The sequence below is a fragment of the Akebia trifoliata genome, chromosome 1 (genome assembly GCF_017979445.1).
Source record: "Akebia trifoliata isolate Shusen 1 chromosome 1, ASM1797944v1, whole genome shotgun sequence".
Taxonomy (NCBI): Eukaryota; Viridiplantae; Streptophyta; class Magnoliopsida; order Ranunculales; family Lardizabalaceae; genus Akebia; species Akebia trifoliata.
Genome location: NC_141375.1, coordinates 23960599 through 23976133, shown reverse-complemented (window position 1 = coordinate 23976133; position 15535 = coordinate 23960599). Strand labels below are relative to the sequence as shown.

Here is a 15535-nt window from a genome sequence, read left to right as displayed (position 1 = left end):
ATCATCGATAAGGAATAAAAAAAAAATCAAATAAATTAGGGTTCAAAATCCGTCTATCTGACTCTCTTACCCACTCAAGTCCATCAAACCCTAGGCTCTCGAATTTCTCTAGAAACGAAAAAGAGTGGATTTATCGAACCCCAGTTGTGTAATTCTCTCTACTGGTTATCTACAAGTACTAAACCCTGCGAATTATAAACAAGAATCAAATAAATTAGGGTTTCAAGAAGAAGAAAATATATATAAAAAAAATTTGGACCATTTCTCGATTTGTGCGTGTCATCCTTGCGCAGGGGCCATGCTAATCTTCTCTGTATCGTTCCAATTTTATCGGATGTCTCCGAAGAGACAATCTCAAGTACAGCTCTGGGTAATATAATGGCAGAGAGAGCTTTCAACTTGGTCGATGTGGGATATTGGGATTTGTGAATATTTGAGATAACCCCTATGCGTTTTTAAATTTGATGCCATACCGTCCTTGACTACGGTCTATTGTTCATGATTAATGGCAAATGGTCGAAATACCCCATATTCAAGGTCTTGCCCTAAACTTTGATTTGTTTTTTTTTTTTTTTTTTTTCCTTCCCTCAAAACCATTTCCTCTTGTTTCTCTTTTAAGTCATTGAGAAGGAAATAAATAAAGGGTTTTTTTATTTTTATTTTTTAACATTAAACGGCTTAGCAATATAAATCAATGGTTGTAAATGAAGGGTTTGGGGAAAAAAGTTCAAGATTTTGACATGGGTTGAACATGGGGGTATTTCACTCATTTTAGTTAATAAGTCATATAAGACTATGGTCAAGGGGTTTGTCATTGGTTTGAAATGTGACTTGGAGTTTTAAATATTTAACAAAATCTGGAGGGGTATGTCTAAGTTGCTCTTTTTTATTTTATTTTTGTTCCTTTTTTGACGAGCTGCTATTGACACTCCCACATCCCATTTTTTATAAAGAAAATAAGTAAATGATTGAGGATAAGTAATATTTGGGGTGCCAATAGAAACTCTCTTTTGTGTTTTTTTTTTTTTTTCTTACTAGGTTTTTATTTTTCAGGTTTTAAGATTTTGTATGAACCTAGTCATAATTGTAAATAACTACTAAAATTGTAAGTCTAAATGTGTAATAATGTTGAGATAATTTGTGCCAAACCTTTGTAATGCTTGCATGGTGGGTTTTAATCTTTAATTGGAGTGTGATAAATAATTTAAGAAATTGTTGCATGATAAACAATTTAAGAAATTGAGGTGTAATAAGTAAAAGTTAGGATGCCAATAGCTACTCACTCTTTCTCTCTTCTTCTTTTTATTTCATTTTTTTGGGGTAAATTCCCAAATAAGTACCGAAGTTTTCGGTATTTCCGAAATGCTGATACAACTACCACTAACATTGACAAAATGTTATCAAATTGTCAACATTCCAAAAATATTTCAAAAATACCAAAAACTTTAGTAATTATTTGGGAATTTACTTTTTTTCGTCCCATTGCAGTAAACAACATTGATTTCTCCAAAAAGGATTCAACTTTTGGGACTTTGGAAGAAGAATTTGTTTGGGAAACCTCTTTAAAAAGTCAATGTAAAAAAAAAAAAAAAAATTGTAATGTAAAAGTCAATTTTCTTACTAAAATTATTTGGGAAAAAATAAAGGAATCATCCCAAACACAACTATATAACAGATGAACTGGTTCACTGATTAAAGAACGGAAAAGTAGTAGATCACTCAGACGATTTTTAATTATTTAAATTTTTATAGGAAGAGAGATTTATAAATGGAGTATAAAATAAAATAAAAAAAGGATACAGAACTCAATCCCATCTAAACAAAAAAAAAAAAAACTCTTTCAGTGATATAAGTGATGAGATTTCAGTGCATAGGTTGTCTTTGTATCATAACCGATATCATACTTGGGAGGAAAATATGAGGTATCTTAGGATGAATTTTCTGCGTAAGTGTGATGAGATAATGATCATCTTGATTGACTAAATTGCTTATTTAAGAATTATCATATTTAGATTCATACAAGTGGGCACAAGTCCAAGATTAGGCCCAAGAAGGCAGAAGACCATGTCAAAAAATATCCTATAACAGAGATTACTGGACTGTTCTAAACCAAAAAAATAACTCATCACGCATTATCATGCATCCATATTTGTTTCCTTTTCTCATTCCCTCTTCAAAAATTAGAGTTGCCTCCCTTAAAATTTTGACGTAAATCGTCTGACAATTTTTTCTTTTGTTCTTTTGCTAAGTAAATTGTGATCTTAATTGATAAAATTAACCTTTCGAAAGACAATTATGAGAGCTGAATTAGAAATACAAATAATAAGAAAACATAGGGTTAATTTCACTGTTTGCTATCAGGACTTGTGAAATTCAATAGATCAAAGGAAGTGGTCATTAATGTTTTGAATCAAGAGAGGCATGTCTAAAATATGCAACAATAATGAGAGAAGCGAGTCAAAAAACCGATGATTAAAATTAACAATTTTACAAATTCTACAACAGAAAACAGCTCAAATAGGAGGAGGTGCTCAATCATCATTAGGATCCAAATCATGAAAAAAAAAATCCACAGATCCGTACAAGAAAAGTTACCGAAACAGGGCAAAGAAGAGCAATTGCTTGCTGAATTTTCTTCAATAATTAAGTCGGAATCTACTTCTGTACCTGTATCCTCTTGTCCCTTATGGGCAGGTCAACGGGCATTTGGGCCTCATGTGGATGGTCTGGCCCCTTATATACCTTGAGATGATTGAAGAGAGCCCTACCTAGCTGCAACAACACAATCCAGAAATGGAAAACAGCTTAGAAAGCCAGGAAGTAACATTCTCTTATACGTGCTCAGAGAAGCATGATGGGGAAGTAGCAAGTACTGAAGAAAAAACATTAGAATATATTCTTAATGCCTTATTTTATATTTGAAGCCAGTCGCAGGTTGTTTTAACTGTAAAATCAGAGTTGCAAGTTGATTGGGTAAACTACGCAATAGAGGTACTGGTTATAATGTTTTTTTCTTTTTTAAGTTTGGTGTGGGGACTCATTGGATTTGTGTACATTATCCTTGTTTTTTTTTTTTTTTTGCTAGGCCTGCGATATTAGTGGTTAACCCCAAGGGGTTGGCCTAGTGGCAAGCTGAGCCATGATAACTCCTCAGGAAGGGTAGGTCAAGTGTTCATCACCCCACAAAGCAATGAATTCTTTGGGGCCACCAGCCAGGGTCTGTTGACCCTCGACACAACCAGTTGAATGTAGGACTTTCCAAGGGGGTGGTGTGTGTGACCGTGGGATTAGTCTCACCTGAAGGTGGACCCACGTTAAGCGAAAAAAAACAGAGGCAAGATTATGGGGTTGGTGATTAGTAGGTATCAACACCGACTTTAACTAACTTAGCAAGCTGGCACCTTCACATAGGTATGAAAGATTATCATACTTAAATAACTGGTATATTTTAACAAATTTTATTACAAGAACCTTTGCAAATGTTTGAAGTTCTATTATACATTTATACTCGGTATAATATAAATATTAAAAAAATGATATTCGCCTAAAAACAAAAATTAAAGCATGGTATCAACTATCAACATATGTTAGATGGAATCCATTTCTATATTGTGTCCTGGATTTCAGGAAATGAAGAATTATCAGCTATGCTCTTCGAGATACCAGTATTTTGATGTCATATATTGTAATCATTTATTTTACATTCAGCGTAGAAAGGAAGCTTAGAAATTTTTCGTTAAGTCATCTTCTCAGAAACAATTTATACAGGCAATACAATATAAGACCAAAACAATTGGATTCATGCCATCTCCCAAGTCCATCCTTGACCAGGTGTAACATATTCTCTAAATTAGAGACATCAAATAGCTCATAATCTACCACATTGTTCAGAATTGCAAAAAATTGAAGATTCCGAAACACACAACTTCTGAACCAAGGTCCCAACTTATGTAACCAGGACATTAACATGTGTCTGACACGACACCTTCAACAAGCCCAAAATGCCGGTACATCAGTACGCATGTTTTCTAATAATATTTTAATTGCATTTAACACATGAGTTTTTATCAATTAAAGGATATGAATATATGAAAAATAAAACTAATAATTAATATAAATCTTAATCATACTATATGCAAACCATGCTTGTGTTAACAACTTAATAAATTAGTATAAGGAGGGCATATCAGCCGGCCCCAAATTTTTGGGATAAGGCCGTGATGAGGATGACGATGGATTATAGAAATCCTGTCAAAAGTTATTTTTGAAAAAAATCATTAAAATTAAGGGAGACACAATTAAATGCTAGAATGTGTCGGGGTGTGTGAATCAAAGACATATCCGACATGGCAAAACTTCCAAAAAGTGTCATGTCCCAGTTACATAGATGCCCACTTGATAAGTTGGCGACGTTTGTGAGTCGTAACACCATATACACCCTGATTCACACACTCCTATACCTACTTGTAAGAATGCCCAAGTCAGAAAGAAAGGTTGAAACATGGATACAGTTACTTGAGCTACCTAAATGTAACAATTCTGTCAAAAGCACAATATTTCTAGTTATTTTTCTTGGTGGGCAGTCATATTTTTCAGAACAATTTGCATAGACCTAAAATTGATAGTTTTTTACATAACACATCCTTTGCCCACCATTTGCTTTGAAAATGATACTTCAGTTTATCTTAAATTCCATTCATTTTTCACTTGCTTTTACTCGTAAAAAGTAACTATGCGAGGTGATAAAAACTTTGTAACTTACTCTCCCTTTTGGAAGCATGCCACGGACAGCATGTTCAATAATTCTTTCAGGAATTCTTTGTTGGAGCTGGTCGAATGTCTCCACCTTCATACCTCCCGGTCTACCTGAATGCCTCCTATAGAGCTTTTGAGTCCTCTTCTTTCCAGACACAGCAACTTTTTCTGCATTCACCTATGTTCAAGGACAATAACAATCACTAAAACCTCGAGCACGGTGTTAGTCATGAAACTAGTTATAATTACCAACAAGCCCATTTACATTTGACATCAAGAAATAAAATCTAAGCAATTCCTGCTCAAGTAGGTAAAATCGTTTGCAATAAATAATAAGGCTGTCTTGACAATGAATTCTAGTGATTCGATCCATCACATAAACATACAGAATTTGACAGTAGAAAACAACTAGGTTCAAGTAAATAATAGAATTCATAGAATTGGTAAACGATGGCATTAATAGTACAACTACAAAATACTAACTGGAATTGATTTCTCACATCTAATTTGTACACTAGGATAACCCAAAGCACCGCCAAGTTAACCTAAGTGAGTTCGACTCCACTCTTCTCCAACCTTCCTCTTCTCTCTTCTCCTTCTCTCACCTTCTACTAAATACCATGTATGAAGGACTACTAAAGGTCTAGGCTTAGACCCATAGCTCAGTTTATTTTGACACATTGCCAAGCAACACTTAGGTCATGGGTTCAAGTCCAGCTTACCCATAAAAAAAATGACTACTAAAGCTCCCCCCAACACCTCAAACAAACACTAGATCATTCTCACAATAAGGTGCTTAGAAAATCATCACAACTGAAGCAAAGCAATCTCAATGAAACTTAGGGGAGAGGGGGGGGGGGGGGGGGAGTGAAGGGATTCCACTATCTCGATCTTCAGATAAAGCATACAATCATCACACTCACATAAATCAATGAAGGAAAACGATACGAATGTTTTTTTACGAGGTTTGTCACCTAAACCTAGACTCCTTGTAAACGTAGACTACATAACCGCTCATAGAACCATTTAACAAAGTAATTCTCTATAGTTTTGTTCCTCGAACCCTAAAGATAGCAATGAATCCTCCTTCAACCAAGGAGTTGATTCCCTTAGATCTAAATTTTTTTCCATCAAAATAGATTCATTTTCCAACTACTAAACCATTAGCCAAAGCTCATAATACAAAACAAAAACATTCTTCATGCCAATCTCCCAAAAAAGGAACTATATTCGCTTTTCTAATTATAAAAAAAACCACCTATTGTTATCATGAAGTAGTGGTTGTTAAGCCCCTTGGCATTCTCTAAACCACGACTTATCTCAAACATTGGGTGGGCAACATGAAATCTATTTTTCCATTCAACTATTTCGTGATCTGTATTGTTTATCAAGGCATTTGTCTTCAACATACAACAATGTAATCCTCACTGGTGCCGCAGTGCCACCATTGTTCTTCATTGCATATACACGTAAACCATCTCAACTGAATTTTGTTTATTTTATCCCCTATCAAGGATAAAACAAAAGAAAGTCGATTGAGCTGATTTCTGCATAAAATGAAATAATAATAATAATCAGCAAGAACAAGAGCCTTATTTCCACCATGTCCAAAGCCAAGTCTTATGTTATTAGAGTGAGTTCATATGTGCTTTCACGGTCTCCATCCAAGTTCTTTTGTGTCTTCTTCTCACCCTTTTTTAGGTGACAAAATTATAACAATAACCCTTCAATCGCATCATAAAATCCTTAAAATAACAGAGAAAAAGAAAGAACGTACCACGATGACGAAGGCGCCCATGTCGACACTAGGAGTATAGGTAGGTAGATTTTTTCCACGGATGTAAATTGAAATTGTTGATGCTAATCTTCCAAGAATCTTATCAGTTGCATCTACTACATACCATTTTTTCTCTGTGTTTATATGATCTGATGCCTTTGGATACCATGTTTTATTCCATATGTCCTGCCCCCACACACAACAACAAATTTTACAATTAAAAAAAAAACCCATTACAGATTTGATTCAATTTAGATAGAGAGAGAGAGAGAGAAAAGGGGTTTACGGGTCCGCTGATTTCTGAATCTTCGAACATCCAACGTTGCTCAACTGGTACAAGAGAGAGGTCTTGGCAACGAATTTGGAGTGTCTGTCTTGCGAAAGGAGGTGTTCGAATAGAAGGCTTGGCTGCGAGTGTATATCCCAGAAATGGAGTCTTTAATGAGGAAGCAAATGAGGGTTTCGAAGACGAAGTTGAGAGAAGTGCAGAAGAAGTCGCGCAGGCCATCGCCATTGTGCTCTGCTTGCTTCTATCTCGACTGGACTCTGGACTCTGGATAAGGTGATGGGAGATAAAAAGGGCCAATTTTGGTCTGTACCATGGTTAAAAACTCGTTGGAGAACGAGATGACTCTCCCGAGTCATACTCGTCTTGTAAATATACAAATTTTAATTAAGAGTGCTGATTTTCTAGGGATATACAACAGCACATGTTTTATGGGGATGTACAGTTGTGTACACTATGACTCTTACAAGTAACACATCAATTAAGTTTTTGAGTTATCCTATTTTTGGTTGAGTTACAAAATCATTACACTTTAACCAACACTTCTAAGCGTTCTTGACTTGCATTAAGACTTAAATGTTTGATAAACATGCATAGAAATATAAAATATTCTCTTAATTTAGAAAATGTAAAGCTCACAAATGAAGGTTAATGGTGATGATTTTGAAAAATGAGATTTTAAAATAATAAATCTTAAAAAAGATGAGGAAATTCTTTAAATATGTGGATGAGAATATCACGAAAATTTTAATAGGTATACACACGAATTTTTGAAAAGTTTTAAAGAGTGTTTCTCTCAAATTACACTCCAATCATTCTTGTATCACATTTTTCCTGTCCTTTGACTTTTTGACCGAATTTTTAAACGAATTGCTAATTATATATTTTGAATCGTACTCGAATTACCAATATGTTCGCGTGAGATGTGATTTTCAAACTAGGGTATGATCCATCTCAAGTTAGACAAGTCAAATCCAAGAATGTAACTTAAAATATATAGATATAGATACTAAAAATATCGATTTATTGTGAACCATGATATTTACATTTTATATTATATATTGTGGAATGTGCTGTATTACAACATTTTGAATGTAGATCATATTTACATTTTAAATGATATTAGTAGGAGGGGTGTGTTCATGCACGTATTGCAAAATTTAGAATCTTTACATGATTCAAATATTTTTAAATAGACAATCTAATTTTATATCATTTAATCTATGAAAAGATTTTCTTTAAATATTAACTGAGGTGATTTTATAATAAAATAATAAAAAGAATATTTTTATAATTTTACAAAACTAAAAATTAACTAATGTGGGATTGCAATTTTATTCCATATGACACAAATGACCTTGATAAAAATGAGGTTAAATGTAAAAAATGGTGGCATTTTAGTCCTTGAATTTTTGGTGTAAACAAATATCTATTCAGCCTTTTCTTATTATAATAGTAAAAATAAATTAGATTAATAGACATTCAATCACAAGAATCATGAATATTTAAAAGATCTGAAGAAATTGGGGTGTATTTATTTCATGGAGAAATTGAGAGTTTAAAATGTACTAATGGAAGAAACATAGTTGTAGAGATTGCCAAAGGCAACATATACATTGCATTTAAAGTGCTTAGGCACCTTATAGGATTGTTTACCTACCATTGACCCTCTTGTTACAAAATGTAATGTTTTACATGAGCCATGCTCTGTATTGCTGCAACCTAAGTGATTATCGATTCCAAAACACCCACAGCAACTAAATTGTCCAACCAAAGTAGTGCAGATCTACTCACTTGATTAAGAAAATTTATTAAATGTAAGAAAAATCCCTAAAGAAAGAATGAACATGACAAGCGACTTAGTACAACACCATCCCATATGGTACTACTCTGTAAGAATTTTAAAAGCACTTCCCTTTTTTCCTTTTACTATGACAGGTTATACTACAAACTCAAAATCACGAGGAGGAACCCAGATGCCCGTGCTTTAAAGGAGCCAGGGATTAGGTAAATTGACAATGGGCTCAGGATTTTGCCAACTTACCAATGCCAACTCTGGAGTATGACTTGCTGCATCAAGACCGCCAAAATGCTTCCAAGCGATATATTAATTACATTAACAACATCATTGTTGAGCTGCAGAGCAAGCAAGGACAAATGGCAGGTCAGGTGAGTAACTTAGTCCACATATTGTCACTCATCTAATGGGCAACAGTGGTATTTAAAAAAAAAACATCCGGATGAACCATAACAGTTGGGGGAATCAAAATAAAACTACATGAAGACTACAAACAAATTTGGAAAATATAAAATAAAAGTGGTTGAGCATTGGAATGGTTGCTTACCCATCTAAATCCTTCTTTGTCTTGGAGTGCAGCACCTATGATGCTCTCCCCAAGATTTGCAATCTGAGAAGCCACCACGCAGATAATAGCTTCGGGTAGATTTACCTGAGTAATACTTGCTACGTCAAAATTATTGAAGCATACTGATAAAAAAACAGTGGTGTGCATGGATGGAGAACATTTATACATAGAGAACTATCGTCCCTAATTCTCTATATAATTTTAAATTATTGCAACATGTTACTTAATAATAGGGGAAAGAATGTAAATGGTAGAGTAGATAATAGATGAATCTCTGCAAAAATAAAAAGGTAATGGATTTTACCTGACCCATGAGGCAACCAACAGAGGCAAGAAGAATTGAAGCTAAAAGCCCTGCAACAGTTCCCTCAACACTAACAGCCCCCTCTGTTCCTCTTGGGACTATCTTAAATGTTGTAACTAGATACCTGTTCTTGAATCACCAATCTGAAACATTCAGAAGCTCTGTATCGATTTTATTAGAGATTTTGCAATCTCATGAAATTTGATCACCATGAACAAATTTCTAGGATTTTAAAAGATCAAGGATATATATATATATATAAATTGAGGTTTGGTATTCACATAAAAAGTCTTTTTTTTTTCTGGAGTAGGCCTCGAAAATTGTTCAGACATTAAGAGCAGTGATCTCATCTCAGATTAATTTCCCTAAACGTAACATTAATGGTAGCTATGTTACATTCGTTGCTGATTTCATAAATCAATATACTAAAAGGTGAATCAAGATTTGTTGATCTCCAGTAGAAAATCATGGTTCACTAAATTAAAGTGAATGCGCATGGTCCGAGTTAGGTATCTGGTCTTGTGCAGTCTACCCATGATAGATTCTTTTTCAAATAGATAAGAAACTAAGGACTTTTTCCAGATGATGTTCTACAGAAGACAAATACATGCCTCACAGTCTAATGGAAAGTGAACAAAATGCCACAAAAGCCAAGAAATGAAAAGTGAACAAAATATGACATCCACAAGCATTTGGTGAACAGTTTATAAGTTAACTAATAGGTAAGCAAATTGACTAAAGCATGGAGGATAGTAAAAGTAAGCTAAAGTTATCTAAATTCTTCTAACAAGTAATAAACTAAAGTCAAATGGCATGTCACCAAATCTAAGGCTTGGTCGTCTTTAAAATTATAAACCAAACTTTCTTCTCATTAGGCATCTAAGACTCATCAGAACAATCATTGATAGACATTAACCAGTCCCAATTCTCAAGAAAGTTTGTGGATCCAATTATTCCAAAGGACAAATTAGGCATCAAGATGTTTCACCTTTTCAAAACTTTTGTGGGACTAGTCTCATGATCCCAAAAGAGCATGGGAATGTCTTGGTTTTTTTTGTTTTTTTTATTTTTTTTTATTTTAAGTTTCACCTTGTAAAATAGAATGTGTTGTGTTGTCCTTAAAAAAAATAGTGGGTTAAGGATTAAGACCTTAGATCCATGAATATCGCATTGCTGGAGAAATAATCGTGGAGATTTGGCTCTTTGGCAAAGGCTTGAGAAGAGTTGATCCTATGACCTAGGTTCCAATCCTATTGAACCCACATTCACCTCTATTAACTACAAACCCCTTGCTTGCCTAGCTAAAAAAAATATAGTTTGTGGAAGAGAGTTATCATAGATAAATTTGGGAGAAAGACTTTGAGGAGGAAATGTGAGGATTAGATCATCCTTTGGGTCTGGTGTAGTGTGTGAAAGAGGATTGTAAAAATTCTGCCCTGGATTTGACAAAAGGATTTTCTTCAAGGTTGGAAGGGGAAATAGGGTGCGCTTTTGAGAGATGTTCATCCCCTATGCAATTACCATTTCCTACTTTGTATAATTTTTCTAAAAAAAAGATCTATCTATTTGAAATATATTATGTCTCATGTAGGGTAGGATGCAGCTTGGAATTTTGATTTTTCAAGGCATTTCAATGATTGGGAGCTAGAGGAGATTGCTACCTTACCAATTTGGTTTATCTTGGCCAATGCCTCTTACTTATGCAAAGTAAGTGGTGGGTCAGTCAACCATTTGCTTATTCATTGTTATTTCACACGTGACATTTGGTAGCATTTCCCCTCTCATGTTCCATATTTTTTTGGTCCTTCCTTATGTGTATTAAATACATGTTTCAAAGTTGGCATACCAAAGGTCTTGCTTCTAGGAAAGGGCTTCTGTTTGTCATGTCTTGGGCCATTTAGAAGGAAAGAAATAGTTGCTTATTTGACGGAAACGATCATTCTAGTCGGGAGATATTTATCAGTATCATTGCTTGTTATTTTTTAATTTTAATTTTATTTTTGTTTAAAGTTTTTGAGGAGTTCACCATATTGAACTATGAAACAAATAGGAGAGACTTCAGAACATTTTCCTGAGATGTGTCAAGAGTTACAGCTATGGATAATAAACCTAGAGAAATTAGTGCTAAACATGTAAGCCAAAGTATTAAAAACTAAAGTTGGGCAGAGAAGCATCACTCACGCTGTTTTTCCGTATGCCTTCCCTATCTCACTGGAAGCTGTATCACTCAACTTAGTACAGAAACTCGCTACAAACCCGAGTTGCCAGAGACTGGAAAAGGCCGCTCCACCAACCTCATAAATAGATAAAAAAGCACAAACACAACCAGCAGCACTGGAACCAATAACACTACCAGGACCTCTCCTTCCTCTCCTCTTCTCAGCAACCCCTTGAGCCTCCTTTTGTGTCATTTTCACCTTTGTTGCTGCTGTTCCCTGCAAAATCCCAAGAATTACACAATACTGGAGAATTAAAAAACAAACAGATTCACAAAAGCTCTCACATTTCTCATAAACCTAGGTCAAATTTCGAAATGCACCAATCAAATTCACAAAATTTAGGGAAAAAATAAAAAACCCAGATCAGATTTGCGAAGTTAGGAAAACCCCACATGAGATTTTCACTTGCAATCACTAATTAGCATTAAAAAAACAAACAAACAAATTTCACCGATCAAAATCACAAAAGCTCTCAAATTTCTCATAAAACCTAGATCAAATTTTGAAATGCCCCAATCAAATTCACAAAATTCGGGGGCGGGGGGGTGGCTTTTTAGATGAAAAACACAGATCAAGAAATTTGGGAAAACTCAGATGAGATTTTAACTTACAATGATGAAATACATTGCTACAAGCAAGAAACCCGACGGGCCGAAAGCTCTCCATGTAAGAGTTCCAAGCAAGAAAGCTGTCCCAATTCCTGAAAGAGATAACCCAGTGACGAGAATCGGAGAACCTACTAAGAAAATGAGGATATTGTTGAGGATGGAAGATTTCCATGTTGGGGGTGAGGTTTGGATGAGATCAAAAAGCCCTGAAACAGTCCCTTGAAGCCCTAATTGAGGACCTGGTAGGGCATTAACAAGAAGCATCTTAGGAATTTTAGGTTGTAAGTGTAGTTTAAATGATTTTGGATTTGAGAGACTGATGGAAAGTGGTAATGAGTGCTGCAGCAGCAATGGTGACGATCGAAATGTATTAATAACTGAAAACGCCATTGATAATTAAGAAAGTTGTTACTTGTGAGAGAAGGAAGAAGAGAGAATTTTGACTACAGAGCAAAACTTTGATGGGAAGGTGTGCATGTTGAGAGTTTGATACATTGTATTACATTTCTAAAATAACTTACCCACCTGACATACTCGATCGACACCCCTGACATGACATGTTTGAATCGTAGATCTGAACACCTCAGGACACACAACTGCACTTCCCCATAACAAAGTGTATCTCGAGGGACACATGTATATGATTTTCGAACATGTCACGTCATGGGCGTCGATTGAGTATACCACGTGGGTAAGTCAAGTCATCATGACTCTTCTAAAAATCAACTTGAATTTCTAAGGTAGATTTTGGTGAGTCATTTGAGGAGTAGCTTTTAGTTTCCAACACCTCAAAAGCAATTACGAAGATTATACTATGGTTTGGTGAGCACTCTTTCTCGGATAAAAGCTAGAAGTCACAAATAGGTTAGAGGTAGCACCATTCTAGACCTAATTTTGCCTTCTCATACTTATCGTGAAAGATTGGGAGGAAGGGCATGACGTTCATTTTTGGATTGTACCACCTAATAATTTTTTATATTATTCTCAAAGTAATGAACTAAGGGTGTGGTTGAAAAATGAGAGTTCACTATGAGACTTGAATATTAAGGAATTCAACTCTTGTATGTTGAGGGTAAGAGTTTATTGTTATTTTGGTGTTTAGTTTGCTTGAGAGTTCAACTTATATATTTTCCCCAAATTGTAAAATCAGAATTAGAATTAAGGTTTATCCTAAAAATTCATTAGGGTTTAAAGGGTAGAAGAGTAGTTTGAAATAGGATTTATCATGAAAACCCATTAGGGTTTAAGAGACAACTAAGTGTAAAATCAGAATTAGAATTAAGGTTTATCCTAAAAATTCATTAGGGTTTAAAGGGTAGAAGAGTAGTTTGAAATAGGATTTATCATGAAAACCCATTAGGGTTTAAGAGACAACTAAGATCTTCTTGGCAATGGCATTGTGACTGGGAGATGATGGATGTGAAATAGAAACCCTAATAGTAGAGAGAGAGAGAGGCGTTACTTTTACTGTAGAAGAATACGATGAGATATGACTCTCGTGCAAGAAAATTAACATTTATCCCTAGGGTGAATGTTGAAAAGACCATTTTTAGATAGTTGGAGGGTTGGACAAGTTGGTAACTTGCATGGATATCTCAAACGCACGAAATCAATTAACATTCACTAGTTGCCGACTTTCACTCGCAACAAGTTGTTATCAAACATACCCTAGGTTTTTTCTTTAACTGTTTGGAAAAAATAAGTCAAATATGAGTTACTATTTGTGGATATCTCTTATTTGTAGAACAATTAATGACTGTCCAATTTTGATGCATTGTTTGCTAAGGGTAACTTAGTACATGGCATGAGCAAATACGCATGTATTACAAAAAATAGGCTCTGTATTTAATTAAGAATAGACACCTTCTTGGGGAAGAAGGTTTGGAGGATGAAGAATTTGAAAAAATATATATATATTTAGTAGAGTAAGAAGAGTGGAAGCTAAGATCGATAAATAAAATAGAGACCTTTGTGGGATTTGATAGCATAAAGTACCGATTTTGGCTAAAAACCCTTTATTCGTTGGGGGTTTCATACTGACGTTAAATAAAGGATTACATGAATGAGAGTCCTACTTAGAAAATAACATATCACGAAATTATTCACATTCCAACGAATTCTATGAAAAATGAATATCATGGATTTAAAACTCGTTCGAGACCGAGACGTATCGTTTGAGTTAATTCAGTATCAGAGTTGAACGAGGCCAACTCACAAATCACTTTTTTTTTTATCGAGATTTAATACATCACGTTTAACTTTTTGATTTTTTGAACGAGACATCTCAAACATATCGAAAAACTCGTCCAAGATGACTCGATATCGATCCTGGACGAGACGAGACGAGACGCGAAATCAACTTTTAAAACCATGATGAATATGCATAAACTACATGTCTTCTCTAATAATTTCAACATTGGGCTTAGACCCATAGCTCAGGTGGTACGGCAGATTGCAAAATAACTTTGAGGTCATCGTTTCAAGTCCAACTTACCAATAAAGGTTCAAAGTTTGTGAGTGCTATTTCGATGCATTTTCAGTTATGATAATGTGATGGAATGTAAACCCTTCAATAACTAGATTTTAACAAAGAACCCAATCAAATGTTCTTAGAAGAACACTTACAATGCTTCAATAACCAATGCAAAATAGATCTAATACATAGAAGTAATAAATCCACAAATCCCTTTGCCCTCAAGCAATTCAAAGCTTCGAGATGAACTCCAACGCATGTATAAATTGCAAATCAAACTTGTGGTGCTCTACCCTTGACCTCCAAGCGATCAATCCGATGGGGACTTCACAATCTCGTGGGATAGCGACGGCCTCCCCACTCCTTTATAGCTTTGTTCTTCCCAATTCATCACCATCACTGATTTGGAAAATTTTAATTTGAATTGCTTTATTGATACTTTCAATTTAGTCCTGGTTGTCCTTAGCCAACCAATATTCAATCCCATAGAAATTAATATTTATTTAGACCACCCAAGAGAATTTTAATTTAGTGAAAAACCGCCAAAATAAACAAAAGTTTTATTAAAATTTCAACAAAATGCTCTTTGACGAAGTAAAAGGATTTTATCAATGAGATCAAGTTAAGATTTATTTAATTATTTTTAATTCTTGTGCCATTAATTAAAGAGCAATATTATATAATTTGATATTTTTGGCCCCTGGTATTATTGTCAACTCTTATCCTTAATCCTTCTTTCAAGATTTG

General features: G+C 34.6%; 2 protein-coding genes and 1 non-coding gene across 3 annotated transcripts; all 3 read right to left on the bottom strand.

The window, feature by feature from the left end:
* Nucleotides 1-247: 247 nt before the first annotated feature.
* LOC147411098 (U6 spliceosomal RNA) lies at nucleotides 248-350 on the bottom strand. Its single transcript, XR_015182826.1, has one exon. It is a non-coding gene; the product is annotated as a U6 spliceosomal RNA (small nuclear RNA).
* A 2094-nt stretch (nucleotides 351-2444) lies between these two features.
* EMB1473 (Ribosomal protein L13 family protein) lies at nucleotides 2445-7100 on the bottom strand. The gene is made up of 4 exons (XM_086444536.1): nucleotides 6819-7100; nucleotides 6533-6718; nucleotides 4763-4933; nucleotides 2445-2772 (listed from the first exon to the last, which is right to left on the bottom strand). Exons 1-4 carry the CDS (start codon nucleotides 7044-7046, stop codon nucleotides 2656-2658), a joined length of 702 nt encoding a protein of 233 aa, XP_086300662.1. The 5' UTR covers nucleotides 7047-7100; the 3' UTR covers nucleotides 2445-2655.
* A 1480-nt stretch (nucleotides 7101-8580) lies between these two features.
* On the bottom strand, nucleotides 8581-12797 carry LOC147411096 (integral membrane protein (Protein of unknown function DUF92, transmembrane)). The gene is made up of 5 exons (XM_086444529.1): nucleotides 12319-12797; nucleotides 11670-11923; nucleotides 9489-9612; nucleotides 9164-9268; nucleotides 8581-8954 (listed from the first exon to the last, which is right to left on the bottom strand). Exons 1-5 carry the CDS (start codon nucleotides 12703-12705, stop codon nucleotides 8859-8861), a joined length of 966 nt encoding a protein of 321 aa, XP_086300655.1. The 5' UTR covers nucleotides 12706-12797; the 3' UTR covers nucleotides 8581-8858.
* Nucleotides 12798-15535: the final 2738 nt, after the last annotated feature.